Below are 24,611 nucleotides of genomic sequence, written 5' to 3'. Positions count from 1 at the left end.
TCAGTTGTGCATCCCAGGGCGATTCGCCGCATAAAATGCCAGATATCCAGCCTTATTGTAAGGTCTGGCCACCCGCTGAATGCTGAGACACAGGGAGGTCATATGCCGAAGCTCCACCAAGTACTCTGCAAGGCTGTCCACGTGCTGGTAGCCAGGGATATTCTGTTCATCAACAGCCTGTGCAAATGATTAAGAAGTTTAGATGGCAATGTAAAACCTTCACTGACACTGAATTTGAATGATACTTGTGTTGTGGATTTAAGAAATATGTAAAAATATGTACTCAAAAATAATTAAGAATTATGCTCATGTTCATATTCATACATTCTCAAATTAACACATGATGCTTACCATATCTTCATCTTCAGCTTGAATATCAACTCCAGCTACAGAAAATGAAGAAGAGGGAGCCAGGGTGGATGGACCGTGAGCCAGGGTGGATGGACCCGGAGCCAGGGTGGATGAAGGACCGGGAGCCAGGGTGGATGAAGGACCGGGAGCCAGGGTGGATGAAGGACCGGGAGCCAGGGTGGATGGACCGGGAGCCAGGGTGGATGGACCGGGAGCTGTGGAGGAGACGCTGGAGGCCAAACCAGATGGGACAGTGGAGGGACCTTGAGTTGGAGAGGCTTGAGCATGAGAAACCTCCAGCACAGTGGGATCCTCTGAGACATCAGAGAATCCCTCATCTTCTTCTATTTGGTCCTCCACATCATGCTGCTCGATGAGCTGAGCTGTCTCCTCTGAATCAGGGTGCATATCCTGCAGGGCCTGACCAGTCTGCCGGAACAGATACTGCACCCCGATGAGCTCTCCTGAAACAATATGCATAAAGTGAATCATTTACAAATGTTTATAAAATGAATAAAGGATTTTAAAACTGAGTTACATTACCAATGAGTTGGCAAGTGCTTACCAGTGTAACGGGAGGGTGGGCAGAACTGTGGTGCCACCTTCCTGCCAAACAGCTTCTGGTAATTTTTGTTCACGCAGTGAAGCAGGTCACCAGAATAGCTGCGTAGGGGAGATGGTCCAGAGGATAGGGCTGCAGCACCACGGTCCTGGTTCCACCTGTGCAGTCCTTCCAACAGGTAAATCTGGAAGTTCACACTGTTGGCACTGGTCCCTAGAAATATATTATTAAAAATGTAATCATGAAATATTCTTAGATTACACAACACAAAACATGAACGAAGATGTCTAACAGACACAAACCTGGTATGAAGCGGTTTAAGTGGAGGTGAAAAGACTCCAATGATGTCGAGCCTCTGGCACATCTGTAGATGGGAAGGTGCACTCCTCCCTTTGTGAGCTCCCCTGTCTTGGTGTAGAGGGCAACACCTGGAAGGTCCTGGATGCACTTAACATGCTTGTTCTGGACCCTCCAGATGTGCTCCATCCTCTCACTGTCGAACAGGGGAACTCCAAGGGAGTCGTTGCCACTGCTTCCCATGAACAGCCGGAGCAGCTCCTCCAGCAGCTGAACAGTGGTCTCCTCGCCACGGGTCCTCCTCCGGCAGTGGAGAGCCAGCTCCTCCCTCGAAAGGTATTTGCGGATGTCGCCATCAGCAGGGAGAGACAAGCCCTGGGACTGAAGCTGTTGTTTTTTAGCCTCGCACAACAGAGCTAAATCAGCTGCATCCCACTCAAATATGCAAGCCGATAGGCGCGACATAAAGATGGGATACAACTGATGAGCATCAGTTGTGCATCCCAGGGCGATTCGCCGCATAAAATGCCAGATATCCAGCCTTATTGTAAGGTCTGGCCACCCGCTGAATCTGGCACTCAGCTTGGTCTTTCCTGTCTCAGCACAGCAGCCACAGTCTACATACAGGGCAACAGGGGGATCCACACCAGCCCGCTGGTACCTTTTCACAAGGTCTGCTGCCATCATGTCCAGGCCAGCTCCCTCCTGAGCGGTCAGCACACTCATGAGTATCTGGCCATACTCATTGCCAACCGAGGTGAGCCAGAGTGCTGTCCCCTTGGCAGTCCCGGCAAGCTTCTTGGTGATCTGAAGCACACAAAATGTATAAGACCTTGGTGAACATGATTCAGAAATCCTAAAGTAAAGGCACTAGTCAATGATATAAGCAGTTATTTTAGAGAAAAAAGTTTCTTCAACCTTTTTGGTGGAGTCCATTTTTAAAATGGTCCCATAGGTGGAGGTGATGCGGGCCTTGATTTCCTCCAGCCTCGTCAGGATGTCCTGGCTGTAGACTGAGAGGAGCCACTTACAGCTCGGCACCACAGCAGGCTCTGGAGGTTCAGGGAAGACCATGGGCAGCAGTCCGGGGCGCTGGAGGAAGTCCAAACACTCAGTGGTGTATCTTGCCACGCGATGCAGCCACTCTTCTGTGTGGTTCTCCCTCAGCTGCTTCAAAACCCGTGTTGGGCTGTTACCCAGGCCCCTCTCTCGCAGAAGCCGGATCACCCGGATGTCACACGCGAACCTTGGACATAGACAGATATATCAGTAAGAATGTTTTACATATTTCGATTTAACAAGGGAACACATAAAACATATACATTACTCACTTTTGAGTGAGGATGACCCGAAACTCCGACCTGTGTGCCAAGTCCAGCTGGGTGAGCACAGTCTGACTCCAGGACACGTGGGAGGATCTACATTTGGTGCAGGTCAGAGTCTCTGTCACCACATTGTAGATCCTGTCTACATCCAGGACCCGCCGTGCCCTCTTGTGCAGCCCAGCTCCTGTGAGCTGGTGCTGCCCACAGTCAGAGTTCGGACAGACCACCTTCACCTTCCACAACTTGTATGGCATCCACACAAGAAGTGGGTGGGCAAAAAAGCGGTCTGGAGCAGGAGCCTGGTTGTAGACACCGCTTGGCTGAGGTGGGAAGTACCAGAGCTTCAGGTGGTCTTGAAGCTCCAGTTTTCCCCTGGGCCCCATCTTGAAGAGCATCTTCAGAATCCATTTGTGGTCTTCAGGTGGCAAGCCTTCTGACCACAAACGGGGCAGCTGAGGTGTTGAAAGTGCTTCCGTGCTGGAGTCAGCAGTCTTTGAAATAGACAAAACATAACATAAACAACAAAACATAAGTATATTTTATACTGGTAAGAAACAAGACACTGCTAATGATCTACACGAAAATTAAATTAAATGATATATTACTTACAGGCACAGAGGCACACACTGCAGTGGGATTCTGGACAGACACTGAAGCTCGAACTGTCTCAGGGACTGGAGCCTATAAGAGAATAAGATTTGTTAAAATGAAATCACAATTTACAACACAATCAAACCTTAAATTATTATTTCATATAGCCAATATTTTTTAGGTTTCATGTGTCATTTCTGATATGAATAGCTTTTGATACCGTTCATACCCTTGCAGAAAAAAATAATGGGTCGAAATACAAATACTTAAACTGTATTTGAAAAGTGGGTTGTATCATTACTTACTGGGACAACAATGCTGGCTGGAGAACTGGTGGTTGGCTCGGTGGGATCGGTGACTTGGGTCTGTAAAACATTCAGTCTAAGTAACTTGTATTAAAAACTCAAATTAAACAGTTGCTATGTGATCTCTACTTACCTTTGTTACTTTTCTGGCAGCACCGAGGTTTGGCTTCGCTGCCGCGACATGCACACCACCAAATCTTGGCTTGTTAAACTGAAAGGCAACAAAGCAAAGGGCCATGTCATGAGAGGGCTATATTGTCAAACTATCATTCAGTGAACAAAATATTTATAGTCAATTTGTGAGTGTGAATAATTTTCTAATTACCATTGCCAAATTCAGTGTTGGTCGCTTCCTATGAACCACACCGGCTGCTGAACCTTGTTGCTCCATGGCGCCATGGAGAACAGGACTCGCTGTTGCTGTCTGTTGCCCCGTGGATCCCTGGGCAACATTCGCTGCAGCTGGCTGTTGCTGTAAGATAGAGTAGAAACATCACTAATTAGTTTGTGAACCTTTTATAAATATACACTGATATGTAATACCATTGACAAATTCCGTGTTGGTTGCTTCTTATGAACCTCGCCGCCTGCTGAACTTTGTTGCTCCACGGCACCATGGAGAACTGGACCCGCCGTCTGTTGCCCTGCCGATCCCTGTGCAACATTTGCTGCAGCTGGCTGTTGTTTTATGACAGAGTAGACATGCCACTAGTTAGTTTGTGAACATATGTGTGTGCACACGCTAATTGAGTTGTAAATTGGCCAGTGTTACCTTCTGAGTGTGGAATCCACACGTGCATGTCCTCACACCACCGAACAAAGATCTCTGTCCATGTGACATCCTTGGACACTTCTCAATCTAAAAATAACAGTTATACATTTGATTGAATTTCAGACAGCTTAAATCATTGCTTTTCATTCGTGTATTTAGAGTTGAGATGTAAATGATTCTCAGATGTAAATATTGATGCACATAACAGGTTTATTAATTCATAGGAACCCTGTCTTTTACTGTATTTAATAGAAGTCATAATGTTATTGTAAAGTTATTGTGAGAGTATATATAGTATATACACCTTTTGATACAGGTCATGCCACTTCTTCTGCCTGGGAGCTGGCCTGTTTCCCTGGCTGGCAGGCCAGGCCCCAGTGCTGGCAAACTTCCTCAGGCGTGACATCCACTCTGAATCTGTCATCACTTTGTGGGATTTTGCCTTTGGTGACATAAAAGCATGAACATTTTTAAAATGCATGAAAACAACATGAGTGCATGACAATGAGGGCAGGTTCATTGGCCTTTTAATATTGTAATAACCCTATAAAATCCCAGTGGTGGCATGAAAGTACTTTGCAGGTGAAAACTGAAAATTTTGTCATTGTAGATTCCAAAGTGAATCAAAATGGCTGCATGACACAACGACATTCACTTCACTTGCATGTTACGTCAAACAGCACTGTAAATACTGTAAACGTGTAAATACTCACCATTCACTGTTTTCACAGATAACCCGCCAAAAACCCACTTAAGATAACTCTGTTACGTTTTAATAAAACTTTGACATGACTTAATAGATAATATTAGCATTCGTCGGCTGACAAGTACAGTACGTACGAAATTCAAACCATATAACGGAGCGCGTTTGTAACGTAAATAGCCTAATAAATAAACATGACAACATGACACAACAGTAAATTATTTTGACACTTAGATTTTTATCATATGGCACTGTAATAAATGTGTAAATATACTCACCATGTCGATAAATCAGTGCAAAGTGTTCCTAACGTATGAATGACTTTCCGAAGAACTTTGCCGGCTAGCTACTTTCGTGAACGCCCCCCTTAGAAAAAACGTACCTTTCTGCTCCAACATTTCTGTGCCGTGATTGGTCAAATGTTGGAAATGTTGGAGCTGCGGGAAGAATTCGCGACGCCGATTGGCTGACGAATGTTGGAGCCCGTCAACGTGATTGGCTCTCGCGTCCAACATTTCTCCAACATTTCCAACATTTCCCCGGCCGATCCTTCGGCAGCTGGCGTTCAGGTCGCAGTCTCCTCTGGAGGCGTGGGTTCGAATCCCACTTCTGACATGAACATTTTAACAGGAGCAGCATCTGAACTGTAACATTGTAGAGATGATGTCCAAAACAGTTGAGCTCCCGAGTTTTCCTCATACACGGATCACCAGCTTACGCGTTTCCAGACGTAGTATTTAGGGATTTCATCTCCTAATCCGCCAGTGCGACAGAGTGAAGACAGGTGTTCCTTGCCCAGTTCGCTAAGGATGTGCCATGAGCACTTGGGGTGTCTGTGCCTAGCAGCGCGTAGAGCACTTGGAAATAGGGTGGGATTGTGCACGGTTCGGCTGTTTAGACATTTCAAGATGTAGTCATTTAGGGCTTTCATTTCTTAATCTGGCAGCGAAGTCAAGTGAACCCTGTCCAGTTTGCTGAAGATGTGCAATGAGCACTTTTGTGCGTAGCAGCACCTGGCACACCTGGAAATGGGCTGGGATCAGATAGAAAACTTTTTCATAACCCACATTCCACATGGGCATGTTACAGCTTGTGATAATCATGGCCAATCACATTCACTAGATTCATCCCCTTCAAACAAAGGACTCTTCACGTCATTACACATGGACAGTTTGGGAATCCTGTGGAGAGATCTTTTCAGGGGAAACATCTCGAGGTCTTTTCACCTTTTACATGTCAACGATCTTATGATAGCATTATTCTCCACGTATAATAGTTACCTGCTTTATCGGTCATATGTTCATCCATTACCATCTGCTGTTAACTGCCCCTTTAGTGCCTGTTAAACTTCCCAAAACCAGGTCCCACCGAGATTTGAACTCGGATCGCTGGATTCAGAGTCCAGAGTGCTAACCATTACACCATGGAACCACGACTGTATCAGACTATAGTGGGAGACTTCGACACATGAACAACCAAGATTATGCATTGCAATTAGTATCAATCTTGTGGCGAGTTTGTGACATTATTGCTGAAAGTAATGGAACAAATGAAACGCAAAAATCCAGGAGTTACAGATAAAAGATTTAACAGGCATTCAGAGTGTTGGGATTAAAGCCTGTGGCAGTTCAGTAAATACGGATAAAATGCTTATAGACTTGCTCTGCAAGTGACAACCAGCAACAAAGTGAACATGGCTGACATGTTGTCGGAAAGTAGTGTCAGCAAGAGCTCATATAGTCAGGATGGCCGAGCGGTCTAAGGCGCTGCGTTCAGGTCGCAGTCTCCTCTGGAGGCGTGGGTTTGCATCCCACTTCTGACATGAACATTTTCACTGGAGCAGCATCTTTACTGTAACATTATAGAGATGATGTCCAAAACAGTTGAGCTCCCGAGTTTTCCTCATACACGGATCACCAGCTTACGCGTTTCCAGACGTAGTATTTAGGGATTTCATCTCCTAATCCGCCAGTGCGACAGAGTGAAGACAGGTGTTCCTTGCCCAGTTCGCTAAGGATGTACCATGAGCACTTGGGGTGTCTGTGCCTAGCAGCGCGTAGAGCACTTGGAAATAGGGTGGGATTGTGCACGGTTCGGCTGTTTAGACATTTCAATCACATTCACTAGATTCATCCCCTTCAAACAAAGGACTCTTCACGTCATTACACATGGACAGTTTGGGAATCCTGTGGAGAGATCTTTTCAGGGGAAACATCTCGAGGTCTTTTCACCTTTTACATGTCAACGATCTTATGATAGCATTATTCTCCACGTATAATAGTTACCTGCTTTATCGGTCATATGTTCATCCATTACCATCTGCTGTTAACTGCCCCTTTAGTGCCTGTTAAACTTCCCAAAACCAGGTCCCACCGAGATTTGAACTCGGATCGCTGGATTCAGAGTCCAGAGTGCTAACCATTACACCATGGAACCACGACTGTATCAGACTATAGTGGGAGACTTCGACACATGAACCACCAAGATTATGCATTGCAATTAGTATCAATCTTGTGGCCAGTTTGTGACATTATTGCTGAAAGTAATGGAACAAATGAAACGCAAAAATCCAGGAGTTACAGATAAAAGATTTAACAGGCATTCAGAGTGTTGGGATTAAAGCCTGTGGTAGAGGACATCAGTTAATGAGGCAATGCAGGAAACATTTGTGTTCATACTGCTGAAGGGATGTGGAGAACACCTTCAAATGCGGTCTGATCTCATATCTTAAATACATCCACAATGTGTTTTGTATGTTTACCCTTGTACTGGTAGCTGTCCACTTTCGATCAGATGAAACAGAGACACATGGATATCTTAAACAACAAGTCTGTATGCTTTTTGAGTGTATCTATATTGCAACTTTAAACCATTACACCATGGAACCACGACTGTATCAGACTATAGTGGGAGACTTCGACACATGAACCACCAAGATTATGCATTGCAATTAGTATCAATCTTGTGGCCAGTTTGTGACATTATTGCTGAAAGTAATGGAACAAATGAAACGCAAAAATCCAGGAGTTACAGATAAAAGATTTAACAGGCATTCAGAGTGTTGGGATTAAAGCCTGTGGCAGTTCAGTAAATACGGATAAAATGCTTATAGACTTGCTCTGCAAGTGACAACCAGCAACAAAGTGAACATGGCTGACATGTTGTCGGAAAGTAGTGTCAGCAAGAGCTCATATAGTCAGGATGGCCGAGCGGTCTAAGGCGCTGCGTTCAGGTCGCAGTCTCCTCTGGAGGCGTGGGTTTGCATCCCACTTCTGACATGAACATTTTCACTGGAGCAGCATCTTTACTGTAACATTATAGAGGCATTTGTCCAAAATAATTGAGTTCTTGAGTTCCTGTTTTCCGCATACACGGATCACCTGTTTAGGCGTTTCAAGACATAGTATTTAGGGCTTTCATTTCTCAATCCGCCAGCTTGATACAGAGTGAAATCAAGTGTTCCCTGCCCAGTTCGCTAAGGACGTGCCATGAGCACTTTAGTGTGTAGCAGCACCTGGCAAACAAATTGGCTGGGATCAGATATAAAAAACATTATCATAACCTACATTACAGATGGGCATGTTACAGCTTGTGATAATCATGGCCAATCACATTCACTAGATTCATCCCCTTCAAACAAAGGACTCTACACGTCATTATGCATGGACAGTTTGGGAATCCTGTGGAGAGATCTTTTCAGGGGAAACATCTTGACATCTCTGACCTTTTACATGTCAACGATCTTATGATTTTCATATTCTCTGTGTATAATAGTGACCTGCTTTGTTGGTCACACATTGATCCATAAACATCTGCTGTTAACTGCCCCTTTAGTGCCTGTTAAACTTCCCAAAACCAGGTCCCGATTCAGAGTCCAGAGTGCTAACCATTACACCATGGAACCACTACTTTAGCAGAGTATAGCGGGACACTTCAGCACTTCAACCATGTGACAAGTTTGTGACATTATTGCTGAAAGTAATGGAACAAATGAAACGCAAAAATCCAGGAGTTACAGATAAAAGATTTAACAGGCATTCAGAGTGTTGAGATTAAAGCCTGTGGTAGAGGACATCAGTTAATGAGGCAATGCAGGAAACATTTGTGTTCATACTGCTGAAGGGATGTGGAGAACACCTTCAAATGCGGTCTGATCTCATATCTTAAATACATCCACAATGTGTTTTGTATGTTTACCCTTGTACTGGTAGCTGTCCACTTTCGATCAGATGAAACAGAGACACATGGATATCTTAAACAACAAGTCTGTATGCTTTTTGAGTGTATCTATATTGCAACTTTAAACCATTACACCATGGAACCACTTGTGAGACCACTGAGAATACCTCAATATGACCCAGGGGCAGCAATAAAACTTCGCCGGGGAAAGTTTATGGAACAAATGAAACGCCAAAATCCAGGAGTTACAGATAAAAGATTTAACAGGCATTCAGAGTGTTGGGATTAAAGCCTGTGGCAGTTCAGTAAATACGGATAAAATGCTTATAGACTTGCTCTGCAAGTGACAACCAGCAACAAAGTGAACATGGCTGACATGTTGTCGGAAAGTAGTGTCAGCAAAAGCTCATATAGTCAGGATGGCCGAGTGGTCTAAGGCGCTGTGTCCAGGTCGCAGTCTCCTCTGGAGGTGTGGGTTCAAATCCCACTTCTGACATCAACATTTTCACTGGAGCAGCATCTTTCTTTCATTCATTCAGAATACCTCAGAGTGACCCAGGGGCAGGAATAAAACCTTGCTGGGGAAATGATATATTACTTACAGGCACAGAGGCACACACTGCAGTGGGATTCTGGACAGGGACTCAAGCTTGAACTGTCTCAGTGGCTGGAGCCTGTAAGAGAATAACATTTGTTAAAATGAAATCACAATTTACAACACAATCAAACCTTAAATTATTATTTCATACAGCCAATATTTTTGAAATAACAATCTGAAGGGGTACCTCTCTGGGTGCTGGGCAGTGTATACCGGTTCTTTAAAGCGCTGTCTTTTTTTCGACCGAGGAAGGGGTGAGAAGGGGTGGCTCAACAGCCTGTCCCCATAAAGTCTCCCAAAAGCGATTTTAATATCATAATTCATAACTTTTCGAGGCGATTCTGATGGGATAAAAAATTTTGTATGGAAAAACTTGTTGGGGAACGTTATGGATTATGCAGTCTATGCATACGGCGTGTCCACAACTCGCAGAATCGAGCTATGAACTCAAAAATGATTTCGAGTTCTGTCGGCATTGGGCATTTGTAGCACACACAGCAAATTTCAAGTCCCTCGGACCATTTTACATAGGTTTAGCGTATTTCTGGGCAGTCCGAACTGGAGCTGACACACTTGGGGAACCTTCATAATTCATATGAAGCGGCGAGCGCACGTACATGAAATGGGCGTCCACGCGTGCGGTGTGATGCCCCGAGTCTAAGGAGACTGTCGGACGCTCCTGTGAATTTTTATGAATTTATTTCAATTTTTGGGATTGTCGCGAGCTCGCGAACACCACCCGTGCTGAAAATTGAACCAGGAATGGAAGGCTGAAAAACCACTGCAATGTGGAGTTATTCACATTAGACACCGCCTGGGGGTCCCCCCTAAAACCCTTGGAGGATTTGGCCCCTGGTACCCCGTTTTGTATTTCATGGTCATGGTACCCCGTTTTGTATCTCGTGGTCATGGTACCCCATTCTATTTTTCGTGGTCATGGTGCCCCATTCAATTTTTCGTGGTCATGGTACTCCCTGCAACACTTAGTGCAGGAAGAATAACTGTTATTTACTGGAGTAATACCTCATTGTAAAGCTTAAATTCTCCTCTTTCCAACAATTGTTGGCTTTCCATCCTATCACAATCCTACTGTTATTAAACAGACATTTAATGAGGTCCATTTTAGGCAGCTTTCAGAGCTGGGTCAGAGGTCAAATCTGGTCTCTATATTTAAGCTGATATTTACAGGATAGCATTATCTGATTTACTGGAGTAATACATCACTGTAAAGCTTAGATTCTCCTCTTTCCAACAAGTGTTGGCTTTCCATCCTATCACAAACCTCCTGTTATTAACCAGACATTTAATGTGGTCAATTTTAGGCAGCATTCAGAGCTGGGTAGGATGGCATATCTGGTTTCTATATTTAAGCTATTTAATGATAGCATTATCTGATTTACTGGAGTAATACCTCACTGTAAAGCTTATATTCTCCTCTTTCCAACAAGTGTTGGCTTTCCATCCTATTACAAACCTCCTGTTATTAACCAGACATTTAATGTGGTCAATTTTAGGCAGCATTCAGAGCTGGGTCAGAGGTCAAATCTGGTCTCTATATTTAAGCTGATATTTACAGGATACCATTATCTGATTTACTGGAGTAATACCTCACTGTAAAGCTTAGATTCTAATACTCCTCTTTCCAAAAATGTTTGCCTTTCCATCCTTTCACACAGCTCCTGTTATTAACCAGACATTTGATGTACTCATGAACTTCCCTCTTTTGACTCCCTTATTTGGAGAGAATCAACATATATGCTGAAAAATCTCAGCTTAAGTGAATCTCCCACGAATTTGACCTTTGATAAATTAAGTTTTTATTTTCAAACTCGGGGCTCGCCTCAAACTATAAGTGTAATCAAAATAAAAAAGGAAACAGTTTAACTTACTTCTTCTTCTTACTCTTCTTCACTCTGACTGAAACATAAAAACAGATATTCTAGAATGACTTTTAAAACCGTATTTCATGGACTTTCTCTAATGAAACATTGTGTACTGAACAATCTGTATTACTTAAACTGAAAAAGATACTGTGGAAAATAAAACATGCAAAGATCCTCTCCCAAAGTTAATTTAGTCCACCAGAAGAAATAACCTGTTTTAAATTGAATTGACAGCCTCCATTATCTGGGAAGAATCAACATGTGTGCTGTAAGTTCTCAGCTTAAGTGAATCACCTTTGAATTCTAACTCTGACAAATGAAGTTTTTATTTTCAAACTATAAGTGTAATCAAAATATCCTTCCATCTAAATTCTCAGTTTAAGTGAATCACCTTTGAATTCTAACTTCTGAACCTCTGATCCAACTCTGAAAACTGACTAAAATTGACCACATTAAATGTCTGGTTAATAACAAGAGGTTTCTTGAAAAGCTTGTAACGAGGAATTAGAGCCGATCCTGACGCTTAACAGCGCTATTGAACAGTATTGCATTCTCAGGTGTAACTGATAACTTTATGACATGTAAACATGAAATCCATCATATCCTTCATGAATGCTACTCAAATAGACAGGAAAACTTGTCCAGCGTACTCACCCCTTGAGAAAGAAGAATCAGGCACTGGCTGGTACTCCTCATCATTAGTGGTGATGTTTTCATCCTCTGAGGAGGGTGTCCCATCATCTTCAGGAGAGGATGTGTCCTCATCTTGATTAGAAGATGTCTCTTTTTCAAATGCAGGGGATTTCTCCCTATCTTCGATCTTTGAACGCATCACATTGTCAAGTGCTTGAAGCAGTGAATATGACCTTCTTGCCACCTTGCCAGAGAAAAAATGATCTGGAAGCTGATAGGCTTACTTACAGCCTTAGTATTAACTGCACCTGCATAAACTCCAGGACAGATTTACAAACAATGCCAGAGTTGCTTTTTGTTTACCCTGCAGCTGCATCTTTGAACTCTGCAAGATGCCCTGTGATTTTTTTTTATTGCTGCCTGAGTCAAACCATTATCTGCTATCCTAAAGATCACACCTATGTCAAAATTGTGTCATTCATTCGCTCCATTGTAGAGCAGTATGCCATCATAGACCCATATTGGAAACTTAGAATATTAGATGAAATTTCTCCCTTGGCAAAAAATGGAGAAATGACTGAATCTGGCAGAAAACATTAAAAACTACAATTTTTAAGTGTTGAGTTTAGAATGAAAGCAATTTTAACTAAATTGTATGATTTAATACTGTAAATAACAAGGAATTAAAAAAGGTAGTTTTCATGGGTTTCAATTGACCAGAAGTGGCCATGATGAAGACAAGTTGTATTGCATTCTGTTGAACAGTATTGCATTCTCAGGTGTAACTGATAACTTTATGACATGTAAACTTGAAATACATCTTATTCTTCATGAATGCTCCTCAAATAAACAGGAAAACTTATCCTGAAGTATACTGTACAGACAGGACGAGTGAGAAAAACTCAGTTCTCAGACACAGAGACAGCTTCTAAGGAGGAATTAGAGCCGATCCTGACGCCTAACAGCGCTATTGAACAGTATTGCATTCTCAGGTGTAACTGATAACTTTATGACATGTAAAAATGAAATCCATCATATTCTTCATGAATGCTACTCAAATAGACAGGAAAACTTATCCTGAAGTGTTCTGTGTAGAAATCCCAACAAATGTGAATGCTGAGATTTTGGAGACACACAGACAGCTTTAACGAGGAAAAGAACCGATTTAGGCGCTGGAAACGTTAAAACAGCGCTTTTGAATATCCATCATATTCTTCATGAATGAAGATTTGATCTCTGACCCAGCACTGAAAGCTGCCTAAAATTGAACACATTAAATATCTGGTTAATAACAGGAGGTGTGTGGGGCGTCGTGTGGCGTAGTGGTCTAAGCAGGCGCTCCATGTGTAGAGGCTACAGTCCTCGCTGCAGCTGGCCCCGGTTCGAGTCCCGCATCGGACGGCCTTTACTGCATGTCATTCCCCCTCTCTGCCTCCCCATTTCCTGTCTCTCTACTATCCTGTCCAATAAAGGCATAAAAAGCCCAAAAAAATATACTTTAACAGGAGGTGTGTGATAGGATGGAAAGCCAACACATGTTGGAAAGAATAGAATCTAGGCTTTACAATGAGGTATTACTCCAGTAAATCAGATAATGCTATCCTCAAATAGCAGCTTAAATGTAGACACCAGATTTCACCTCTGACCCAGCACTGAAAGCTGCCTAAAATTGACCACATTAAATTTCTGGTTTATAACAATGAGGTATTACTCCAGTAAATCAGATAATGCTATCCTGAAATACATTACATGTCTGGTTAATAACAAGAGGTTTGTGTTAGGATGGAAAGCCGAAAATTGTTGGAAAGAACAGTATCTAAGCTTTACAATGAGGTATTACTCCAGTAAATCAGATAATTCTATCCTGAAATAGCAGCTTAAATATAGACACCAGATTTGACCCCTGACCCAGCACTGAAAGCTGCCTAAAATTGACCACATTAAATGTCTGGTTAATAACATGAAGTTTGTGATAAGATGGAAAGCAAACACTTTTTGGAAAGAACACAGAATATAAGCTTTACAATGAGGTGTTACTCCAGTAAATTAGATAAAGCTATCATGAAATAGCAGCTAAAGAGACCAGATTTGACCTCTGATCCAACTCTGAAAGCTGCCTAAAATTGACCAAATTAAATGTGTGATTAATAACAGGAGGTTTGTGATAAGATGGAAAGCCAACACGTATTGGAAAGAATAGAATCTAAGCTTTACAATGAGGTATTACTCCAGTAAATCAGATAATGCTATCCTGAAATAGCATCTTAAATATAGAGACCAGATTTGACCTCTGACCGAGCACTGAAAGCTGCCTAAAATTGACCACATTAAATGTCTGGTTAATAACAGGAGCTTTGTGATAGGATGGAAAGCCAACACTTGTGGGAAAGAAGAGAATCTAAGCTTTACAATGAGGTATTACTTCAGTAAATCAGATAATGCAATCCTGAAATAGCAGTTTAAGAGACCAGATTTGACCTCTGACCCAGCACTGAAAGCTGCCTAAAATTGACCACATTAAATGTCTGGTTAATAACAAGAGGTTTGTGTTAGGATGGAAAGCCAACACATGTTGGAAAGAATAGAATCTAAGCTTTACAATGAGGTATTACTCCAGTAAATCAGATAATGCTATCCTGAAATAGCAGCTTAAATATAGACACCAGATTTGACCTCTGACCCAGCACTGAAAGCTGCCTAAAATTGACCACATTAAATTTCTGGTTTATAACAATGAGGTATTACTCCAGTAAATCAGATAATGCTATCCTGAAATACATTACATGTCTGGTTAATAACAAGAGGTTTGTGTTAGGATGGAAAGCCAACACTTGTTGGAAAGAACAGAATCTAAGCTTTACAATGAGGTATTACTTCAGTAAATCAGATAATTCTATCCTGAAATAGCATCTTAAATATAGAGACCAGATTTGACCTCTGACCCAGCACTGAAAGCTGCATAAAATTGACCACATTAAATGTCTGGTTAATAACAAGAGGTTAGTGATAAGATGGAAAGCAAACACTTGTTTAAAAGAAAAGAATATAAGCTTAACATTGAGGTATTAATCCAGTAAATTAGATAATGCGATCATGAAATAGCAGCTTTAGAGACCAGATTTGACCTCTGACCCAGCTCTGAAAGCTGCCTAAAATTGACCAAATTAAATGTGTGGTTAATAACAGGAGGTTTGTGATAAGATGGAAAGCCAACACGTATTGGAAAGAATAGAATCTAAGCTTTACAATGAGGTATTACTCCAGTAAATCAGATAATGCTATCATGAAATAGCATCTTAAATATAGGCACCAGATTTGACCTCTGACCCAGCACTGAAAGCTGCCTAAAATTGACCACATTAAATGTCTGGTTAATAACAGGAGCTTTGTGATAGGATGGAAAGCCAACACATGTTGGAAAGAATAGAATCTAAGCTTTACAATGAGGTATTACTCCAGTAAATCAGATAATGCTATCCTGAAATAGCATCTTAAATATAGAGACCAGATTTGACCTCTGACCGAGCACTGAAAGCTGCCTAAAATTGACCACATTAAATGTCTGGTTAATAACAGGAGCTTTGTGATAGGATGGAAAGCCAACACTTGTGGGAAAGAAGAGAATCTAAGCTTTACAATGAGGTATTACTTCAGTAAATCAGATAATGCAATCCTGAAATAGCAGTTTAAGAGACCAGATTTGACCTCTGACCCAGCACTGAAAGCTGCCTAAAATTGACCACATTAAATGTCTGGTTAATAAGAAGAGGTTTGTGATAAGATGGAAAGCCAACACATGTTGGAAAGAATAGAATCTACGCTTTACAATGAGGTATTGCTCCAGTAAATCAGATAATGCTATCCTGAAATAGCAGCTTAAATATAGACACCAGATTTGACCTCTGACCCAGCACTGAAAGCTGCCTAAAATTGACCACATTAAATTTCTGGTTTATACCAATGAGGTATTACTCCAGTAAATCAGATAATACTATGCTGAAATACATTACATGTCTGGTTAATAACAAGAGGTTTGTGATAGGATGGAAAGCCAACACATGTTGGAAAGAATAGAATCTAAGCTTTACAATGAGGTATTACTTCAGTAAATCAGATAATTCTATCCTGAAATAGCATCTTAAATATAGAGACCAGATTTGACCTCTGACCCAGCACTGAAAGCTGCATAAAATTGACCACATTAAATGTCTGGTTAATAACAAGAGGTTAGTGATAAGATGGAAAGCAAACACTTGTTTAAAAGAAAAGAATATAAGCTTTACATTGAGGTATTACTCCAGTAAATTAGATAATGCTATCATGAAATAGCAGCTTTAGAGACCAGATTTGACCTCTGACCCAGCTCTGAAAGCTGCCTAAAATTGACCACATTAAATTTCTTGTTTATAATAAGAGGTTAGTGATAAGATGGAAAGCAAACACTTGTTTAAAAGAAAAGAATATAAGCTTTACATTGAGGTATTAATCCAGTAAATTAGATAATGCTATCATGAAATAGCAGCTTTAGAGACCAGATTTGACCTCTGACCCAGCTCTGAAAGCTGCCTAAAATTGACCAAATTAAATGTGTGGTTAATAACAGGAGATTTGTGATAAGATGGAAAGCCAACACGTATTGGAAAGAGGAGAATCTAAGCTTTACAATGAGGTATTACTCCAGTAAATCAGATAATGCTATCCTGAAATAGCATCTTAAATATAGGCACCAGATTTGACCTCTGACCCAGCTCTGAAAACTGCCTAAAATTGACCACATTACATGTCTGGTTAATCATAAGAGGTTTGTTATAGGATGGAAAGCCAACACATGTTGGAAAGAATAGAATCTAAACTTTACAATGAGGTATTACTTGACTATATCAGATAATACTATCCTGAAATAGCAGCTTAAGTATAGAGACCAGATTTGACCTCTGACCCAGCACTGAAAGCTGCCTAAAATTTACCACATTAAATTTCTGGTTAATAACAAGAGGTTTGTGATAGGATGGAAAGCCGACGATTGTTGGAAAGAGGAGAATCTAAGTTTTACAATGAGGTATGAGACAGATAAAGTTTAAGCACTTCCACTTCATTGTTTTCTGTACAGAGATTTCTTACATTTACAAAGTGTACCAATACTGTACAAATAAAAAGAGCAAAGTCTAACAATGTCCTTGTAGACTTGAATACAGGCCTTGAAAATGCAGGCCAGGTGGATGGCTGCATAAAGTCTAAGAGAGCCAAGCGAGGCCCAAGCCCTCTCCCCGAAAAGACTTTTTGCCCGCACCTTAATTAAACAGGAGTTCCTCATTGACCTCAATGTTCCTGGTTGCGAGGAAAAGAATAACTTCTTTTTCCTCCCCATCTGTGTCCACAGCATAGAACCTGGGCCTTAGGTTGGCTTCTGCCTTTGCGTGGTTGATAAACCTGCCAACAGTCTGCTTTTCGGGGTGGCACTCACAAAAAGATGAATGTGCATCAATGCACATGGGCTGCCCTTTTTGATTTGTATAAAAGAACATATGTCCAGTCTCCTCCTCACTGGTGTTCTTGTGTATGTGATGGCCCTCTTTGGCTGTGATCACCCTCCCATGGTAATCACAGACCACCTCACCAGTCTGAAATCTGCGGGTGGCAACGACACCCTTGCCTTTCCCTTTGACATCGGTGACCAGTAGTCGTCTCCACCTCTGAGAGATGGTCATTTTCTGGATGTGTCTAGAATCCATGACCATGTCCACAGATCCTGAGGGCTTCCACTCCTTTATGATATTGGCAGAGATGGGGAGGTTTTTCTTCCATCCCCGCTTAGCAATCCAGGTGCTGACCCGGTTTTCTGTTGGGAGACGTCGGCAGAAGTATGCTGTCGAGAAAAAATTAAAAGGTTTTGTTAGTTAAGAAAAATATAGTTGACAACTTTGAATCATGTACATAGCATTGATACTTGAAAAATTTTTTATTAAACATTGAGAAAATACTTACAGAGAACATGCTGCACGCGCAGTTTCATCTGTGCCTTCAGCCAACGCTCGTACAACTGCCGCTGACAGTCGGGTGACACCTTTCTGCGCTCAGTCTTGTCTGGCACGTCCCCGTCCAGTGTCACCGGGTGCGTTTCCAGCAGTTTGTCAAATGCTGCTTGGACATCCATCTGCACATTTGTAGTACAGGCAGGCTTGTCGGCAGCATTGCGAGCAGCGTCACGGGTACCATGACTGGGACCCTCATCCACAGACTCAACACTACATAAGAGAAGAAGGAGAAGAAAAGTATTAGATAAGTGTTCAGTGTGCCTACATATAAATGATGGTGGGTTTGATTATGTTTACAAATTGTTGATTGTATTAATTGTTGACAAATATAAGAGATCTTTACCTTGAGTCACCAGCGAGCTTAGCCAGCAGCTGACTGGCCCTCACAATGGTCTCGGGCTGCTTCATGCGGTAATGTTTTTCCGCCGTCGCAGTGGAATGAGTGAGGTAGTCGGCCACCAGAGACTTCTCTGTGTCAGTCATCGTCCTGGTGGCCGTCTCGAAGAAGTCCAGGGAGTGCTTCCCATAGAGGCCCTTCTCTGCCATCAGCTTCCTGGCCGCCTTCTTCCACTGCACATCTGGGTTACTGCAATGTGGGAAAAGTGTTATAATTGTTATAGTAGTGAATTGTTGTTACATACTGAATATTTGTGATTCATGTGACTCACAAATCAAAAACAAACAACGTCAGTGAAGTTGTGAAACTGAGATTCTCACCATTGAAAGATCTCGCCACTGCTGACAGAGGCAATGTCAGACTCGCTCTCACGAGTCTCAGTGGCCGCACTCTCGGGTGGCTGTGCGACCGCTGCCGCAACGTTGGCATTGGGCAGTGGTGGAGGGACACCAACCACCGTCATGTGCCGACGCTGCAGCTCCTCAATCAGCCTTTCAATTAAAGAAATAAAAAAACAGAATTTAGACAATCTTATTCAATACAATTTAAAAAATGTAATACATTTCAGAGAGTAAACAAGAAGTGATGTTTGAAAAAAGACTGAAAAGCTCTTCCACCAACCTGCTGAGTGGATCAGCGTCATCCATAATCTGCCGAAGCAGGACGTAGCTGAAGACCCTGCCAGAGGCCAGAAGCTCATGGACATCCCTCTTTGCCTTCAACACCTCTGCTTCCATGGCTTCTGGTGTGGCGGTCTTCATGCAGACCCTGCGCAGATGCACAGGAAGGCATTCCTGGGGTTTCACGCACACAGGGCACAACAGGAAGTGCCTGTTGGCTTTACTGGAAATAGAAAAAGACATTCTTCACTTAATTTAAAGCTTTACTCAGGGAGAAGTTTGGTCAGCCATCAGAAAATATGCTTAAAATCTCAGCTTGGGTTAGTGGCCTAATGATTTCATTATCACTCGAATAGGGTTGTTAACAAGTCATTAAGCAAAACAAAAGATGTGATCAGCCATGTTTCCAATGTGCGATAAACTACACCCACTGTTATTCTCTGTCTTGTTTACTACTATGAAACACATATGTCTATTTTAACTTGATTATAAAAGGATGTTTTACTACATTCTGTTAGAAAAGGACTGTATGAGCTTGACTGTACATACAAACTAACCTCTTGATTTGGTCCCTAAGTCTGGGAACCATCAGCAAATATACTTACATACCTTTGAATGTTAAAACTTGTATAATGTAATACATGACTTTTACTACATTTAGCAACTACATTGTGAACTATGAAATTGATCTTGACTTACCGCTGGGCAGCCATTTTCAGGAACGAAAAGAAAACTGTCGAGTAGAACAGGAAAAAACAGGAGAAATCCTCAGTGAAGACGTGACACTCTTGTTGACCAGTCTCAGAAGACAGTAACTGGGCATCTGGTCGCCCCACATTATATGTCCATCTGAAAGTCCCGCCCACATCCCCGCATTAGCATTTACATACATGCTTCTTGTGATTACTCTTTTCTCAAAGTTAGAATTCAAAGGTGATTCACTTAAACTGAGAACTTAGATGGAAGGATATTTTGATTATACTTATAGTTTGAAAATAAAAACTTCATTTGTCAAAGGTAGAATTCAGAGGTGATTCACTTAAGCTGAGAACCTACAGCAAACATGTTGATTCTCCCCAGATAAGGGAGGCTGTCAATTCAATCTAAAACAGGTTATTTCTTCTGGTGGACTAAATTAACTTTGGGAAAGGATCTTTGCATGTTTTATTCTCCACAGTATCTTTTTCAGTGTTAGTAATACAGATTGTTCAGTACACAATGTTTCATTAGAGAAAGTTTCCTTTTTATTTTGCTTACACTTGTAGTTTGAAAATAAAAACTTCATTTGTCAAAGGTAGAATTCAATGGTGATTCACTTAAGCTGAGAACTTAGATGGAAGGATGTTTTGATTACACTTATAGTTTGAAAATAAAAACTTCATTTGTCAAAGGTAGAATTCAGAGGTGATTCACTTAAGCTGAGAATTTACAGCATAGGTGTTGACACTCCCCAGATAAGGGAGGCTGTGAACTCAGGGTTGAAACAGGTCATTTACACTCTATAGAATTCAGAGGTGATTCACTTAAACTAAGAATTTACAGCATAGGTGTTGCCACTCCCCAAATAAGGGAGGCTGTGAAATCAGGGTTGAAACAGGTCATTTACACTCTATCCACATCCCTGCATTAGCATTTACATACATGTCCACCTGAAAATGGGGGATGCTTGACTCTGAAAGTTTAAAACCAGAAGAAAGCAAGGCAGTTTTATTTATATAGCATTTTATTTAAAGAGTAAGAAGAAGAAGTGAGTTAAACTTTTCCTTTTTATTTTAGTTGAGAATTTACAGCATAGGTGTTGACGCTCTCCAAATAAGGGAGGCTGTGAACTCAGGGTTAAAACAGGTCATTTACACTCTAACCACATTCCTGCATAAGCATTTACATACATGCCCACCTGAGAATGGGGGATGCTTGACTCTGAAAGTTTAAAACCAGAAGAGGGCAAGGCAAGGCAGTTTTATTTATATAGCATTTTATTTATATAGCATTTTATTTATTTAGCGCATTTCATACACAGCCTCACAGCAAGAAGGTTCTGGTTTCGAGTCCCGGCTCGGCCGTGGGATCTTTATGTGTGGAGTTTGCATGTTTTCCCCGTGCCAGTGTGGGTTCTCTCCGGGTACTCCGGCTTCCTCCCACAGTCCAAAGACATGCAAATGGGGACTAGGCTAATTGGATACTCTACATTGACCATAGGTGTGGCTGTGAGTGTGAATGGTTGTCTGTCTCTATGTGTTTGCCCTGCGATGGACTGGCGAACTGTCCAGGGTGTACCGCGCCTCTTTCCCGAAAAGATGCTGGGATAGGCTCCAGCCCCCATGCGACCCTACTAGAGGATAAGCGGAAGAAAATGGATGGATTTCATACACAATGGCAACTCAATGTGCTTTACATAAAACATGTAATTTGAGAAACATTAAAAAATACAATTAACCCCCCACACCCCACATTAATAATGAAAACAAATTATAGAAAAATAGAAAGTAAGAAACAAAATGCTGGAATACAGCATTAAATATAAGATTGCAGCATAAAATAATGATTTGCTTTAAAATCATTAAAAGGACATTGAGTTTTTAAAAGTCATTCTTGAATATCTGTTTTTATGTTTCAGTCAGAGTGAAAAAGAGTAAGAAGAAGAAGTAAGTTAAACTGTTTCCTTTTTATTTTGATTACTCTTATAGTTTGAAAATAAAAACTTCATTTGTCAAAGGTAGAATTCACAGGTGATTCACTTAAGCTGAGATTTGTCAGCATAAATGTTGACTCTCTCCAAATAAGGGAGTCAAAAGAGGGAAGTCCATGAGTTTCTGGCATCCGGCAGGGTGTTCAGCCACTTGATTTGTAACATTTTATACATATAGTAATTATATTTGATATTATTAATAATAGTAATAATATATTATATTGAGACTCCTCAATGTTCTTTGTATATGTCTGAATGGTACAGAAATCCCAAACGCCAGTGAAAAGTCAGTTGCTAAAAACAGTGTGCCAGCTGAAAATAACACCCGGTCATTCAAATGCAATGCTTGCCTGGAATCCTTTCCCAGTAGAACTGCCTTGAGCGTTCATTGCATCCCGCATTAAGAGTGTGCTGGTCTCATGTAGGGTGATTTGGTGCCCTCTGGTGGACATGCTGAAATAGCAGATATGTTAGTTGAATAGTGGATCAAGCATGCAGTTCATCACTTCTCTGTCCTTGGTGGATATGGATCACATATGTCTGTGAGTGTTGCAGTATTTGTTGTGTTATAAGTGTTGAATTGTTTAAAGTCAAATTCATGCTGTTTTTGGTTGTTTTATGGAGAAATGTTGGATGGTTTAATTAAGCTAGTAAAGACTTATTTGGCTAAATGGCTAAATGGCTAACACCACATAAGCTAGGCTACAGTGTTTTAGGCTATTGTGTGTATTTGCTTCGTTTAATTAGATTTACTTGGAATATTGTATAGAATAATTGTACACAAGGCTACATTCAATGTTTTAAATGTAATATTTCTGCTTTGTGTTCTGTTTCAGTTTTACAGTTTGTTCTATGAGACTAAAGGACTTTCAGTAAAGTACACAAATCCATCGCATCCCTTGGTCTTCATTGGACTCTGTTATCTATCTGTCTAGTCTGATACTGGAACGTTAGCTGAGGACAGAATAAAGAGGATGACAACAGGCTCTGCAAAACAAGATGGGGAAAATGATCTCCAAAATACATCAGTACCTGTCCTTTCTCTGCCATATATATCAAGGGGGAGTCAAAAGAAGGAAGTCCATGAGCTTCTGGCTTCTGGCAGGGTCCTCATTATATATACATATTATACATAGTAATTATGTTTTATATCATTAATAATAGTAATTATATATTATATTGAGACTCCTCAATGTTCTTTGTATGTGCCTTTATGGTTGGGTTAGGGTTAACCCCCCCTTACCCACCCTGAGATGGGTGGGTTACCCAGACCCCCCCCCCAGACCCTAACCCACCCTTGTGTCCTAAATGTTGTTGTTCCTCACAAGGCTTTTTAAATAATTCATATTCATGTGTCAAACATGAAATCCATCATATTCTTCATGAATGCTACTCAAATAGACAGAAAAACCTATCCTGAAGTGTTCTGTACAGACAGGACAACGAGTGAGAAAAACTCAGTTCTCAGAGACAGAGAAAGCTTCTAACTTGAACAGTATTGCATTCTCAGGTGTAACTGATAACTTTATGACATGTAAACATGAAATCCATCATATTCTTCATGAATGGTACTCAAATAGACAGGAAAACTTGTCCAGCGTACTCACCCCTTGAGGAAGAAGAATCAGGCACTGGCTGGTACTCCTCATCATTAGTGGTGATGTTTTCATCCTCTGAGGAGGGTGTCCCATCATCTTCAGGAGAGGATGTGTCCTCATCTTGATTAGAAGATGTCTCTTCTTCAAATGCAGGGGATTTCTCCCTATCTTCGATCTTTGAACGCATCACATAGTCGAGTGCTTGAAGCAGTGAATATGACCTTCTTGCCACCTTGCCAGAGAAAAAATGATCTGGAAGCTGTTAGGCTTACTTACAGCCTTAGTATTAATTGCACCTGCATAAACTCCAGGACAGATTTACAAACAATGCCAGAGTTGCTTTTTGTTTACCCTGCAGCTGCATCTTTGAACTCTGCAAGATGCCCTGTGATTTTTTTTATTGTTGCCTGAGTCAAACCATTATCTGCTATCCTAAAGATCACACCTATGTCAAATAGGACGACTTATCCTGAAGTGTTCTGTACAGGCAGGACAACGAGTGAAAAAACTCAGTTCTCAGACACAGAGACAGCTTCTAAGGAGGAAAAGAACTGATCCAGGCGCTGGAAACGTTAAACAGCGCTATTGAACAGTATTGCATTCTCAGGTGTAACTGATAACCTTATGACATGTAAACATGAAATCCATCATATTCTTCATGAATGCTCCTCAAATAGACAGGAAAACTTATACTGAAGTGTTGTGTACAGACAGTACAACGATTGAGAAAAACTCAGTTCTCAGACACAGAGAAAGCTTCTAAGGAGGAAAAGAGCCGATCCTGACATTTAAACAGCGGTATTGAACAGTATTGCATTCTCAGGTGTAACTGATAACTTTATGACATGTAAACATGAAATCCATCATATTCTTCATGAATGCTACTCAAATAGACAGGAAAACTTATCCTGAAGTGTTCTGTATAGACAGGACAACCAGTGAGAAAAACTCAGTTCTCAGACACAGAGAAAGCTTCTAACGAGGAATTAGAGCCGATCCTGACGCTTAACAGCGCTCTTGAACAGTATTGCATTCTCAGGTGTAACTGATAACTTTATGACATGTAAACATGA

At 41.3% G+C, this 24,611-nt stretch overlaps 2 protein-coding genes and 5 non-coding genes across 7 annotated transcripts; 3 read left to right on the top strand and 4 right to left on the bottom strand.

The window, feature by feature from the left end:
- On the bottom strand, positions 1-5,531 carry LOC130163830 (uncharacterized). Its single transcript, XM_056368252.1, has 13 exons — positions 4,508-5,531; positions 4,204-4,290; positions 4,011-4,109; positions 3,757-3,903; positions 3,565-3,642; positions 3,432-3,491; positions 3,145-3,216; positions 2,542-3,026; positions 2,129-2,456; positions 1,216-2,017; positions 917-1,126; positions 352-815; positions 1-177 (listed from the first exon to the last, which is right to left on the bottom strand). The coding sequence occupies exons 1-13, from the start codon at positions 4,721-4,723 to the stop codon at positions 1-3; spliced, it is 3,225 nt and encodes a 1,074-aa protein (XP_056224227.1). The 5' UTR covers positions 4,724-5,531.
- Positions 5,532-6,265: 734 nt separating this feature from the next.
- trnaq-cug (transfer RNA glutamine (anticodon CUG)) lies at positions 6,266-6,337 on the bottom strand. Its single transcript has one exon. It is a non-coding gene; the product is annotated as a tRNA-Gln (tRNA).
- A 308-nt stretch (positions 6,338-6,645) lies between these two features.
- On the top strand, positions 6,646-6,728 carry trnal-cag (transfer RNA leucine (anticodon CAG)). Its single transcript has one exon. It is a non-coding gene; the product is annotated as a tRNA-Leu (tRNA).
- Positions 6,729-7,270: 542 nt separating this feature from the next.
- On the bottom strand, positions 7,271-7,342 carry trnaq-cug (transfer RNA glutamine (anticodon CUG)). Its single transcript has one exon. It is a non-coding gene; the product is annotated as a tRNA-Gln (tRNA).
- Positions 7,343-8,101: 759 nt separating this feature from the next.
- trnal-cag (transfer RNA leucine (anticodon CAG)) lies at positions 8,102-8,184 on the top strand. Its single transcript has one exon. It is a non-coding gene; the product is annotated as a tRNA-Leu (tRNA).
- Positions 8,185-9,498: 1,314 nt separating this feature from the next.
- trnal-cag (transfer RNA leucine (anticodon CAG)) lies at positions 9,499-9,581 on the top strand. Its single transcript has one exon. It is a non-coding gene; the product is annotated as a tRNA-Leu (tRNA).
- A 7,892-nt stretch (positions 9,582-17,473) lies between these two features.
- Positions 17,474-18,399, bottom strand: LOC130163781 (N-lysine methyltransferase KMT5A-like). The gene is made up of 2 exons (XM_056368156.1): positions 18,185-18,399; positions 17,474-18,065 (listed from the first exon to the last, which is right to left on the bottom strand). The coding sequence occupies exons 1-2, from the start codon at positions 18,351-18,353 to the stop codon at positions 17,491-17,493; spliced, it is 744 nt and encodes a 247-aa protein (XP_056224131.1). The 5' UTR covers positions 18,354-18,399; the 3' UTR covers positions 17,474-17,490.
- Between the last annotated feature and the right edge of the window lie 6,212 nt (positions 18,400-24,611).

This window comes from Seriola aureovittata, chromosome 22 (assembly GCF_021018895.1).
Source record: "Seriola aureovittata isolate HTS-2021-v1 ecotype China chromosome 22, ASM2101889v1, whole genome shotgun sequence".
Lineage (NCBI taxonomy): Eukaryota > Metazoa > Chordata > Actinopteri > Carangiformes > Carangidae > Seriola > Seriola aureovittata.
The sequence above is the reverse complement of the archived record's forward strand: the minus strand, read 5'-3'. Positions and strand labels throughout refer to the sequence as shown.

Coding starts and splice junctions, on each gene's coding strand:
- LOC130163830 (XM_056368252.1), bottom strand. CDS start 4,723: ATGAACCTGCCCTCATTGTCATGCACTCATGTTGTTTTCATGCATTTT. Junction 2,018..2,128: donor AAATGGACTCCACCAAAAAG/GTTGAAGAAACT, acceptor TGTGTGCTTCAG/ATCACCAAGAAGCTTGCCGG. Junction 816..916: donor CCCACCCTCCCGTTACACTG/GTAAGCACTTGC, acceptor ATATTGTTTCAG/GAGAGCTCATCGGGGTGCAG.
- LOC130163781 (XM_056368156.1), bottom strand. CDS start 18,353: ATGGATGTCCAAGCAGCATTTGACAAACTGCTGGAAACGCACCCGGTG. Junction 18,066..18,184: donor GCGCGTGCAGCATGTTCTCT/GTAAGTATTTTC, acceptor TTTTCTCGACAG/CATACTTCTGCCGACGTCTC.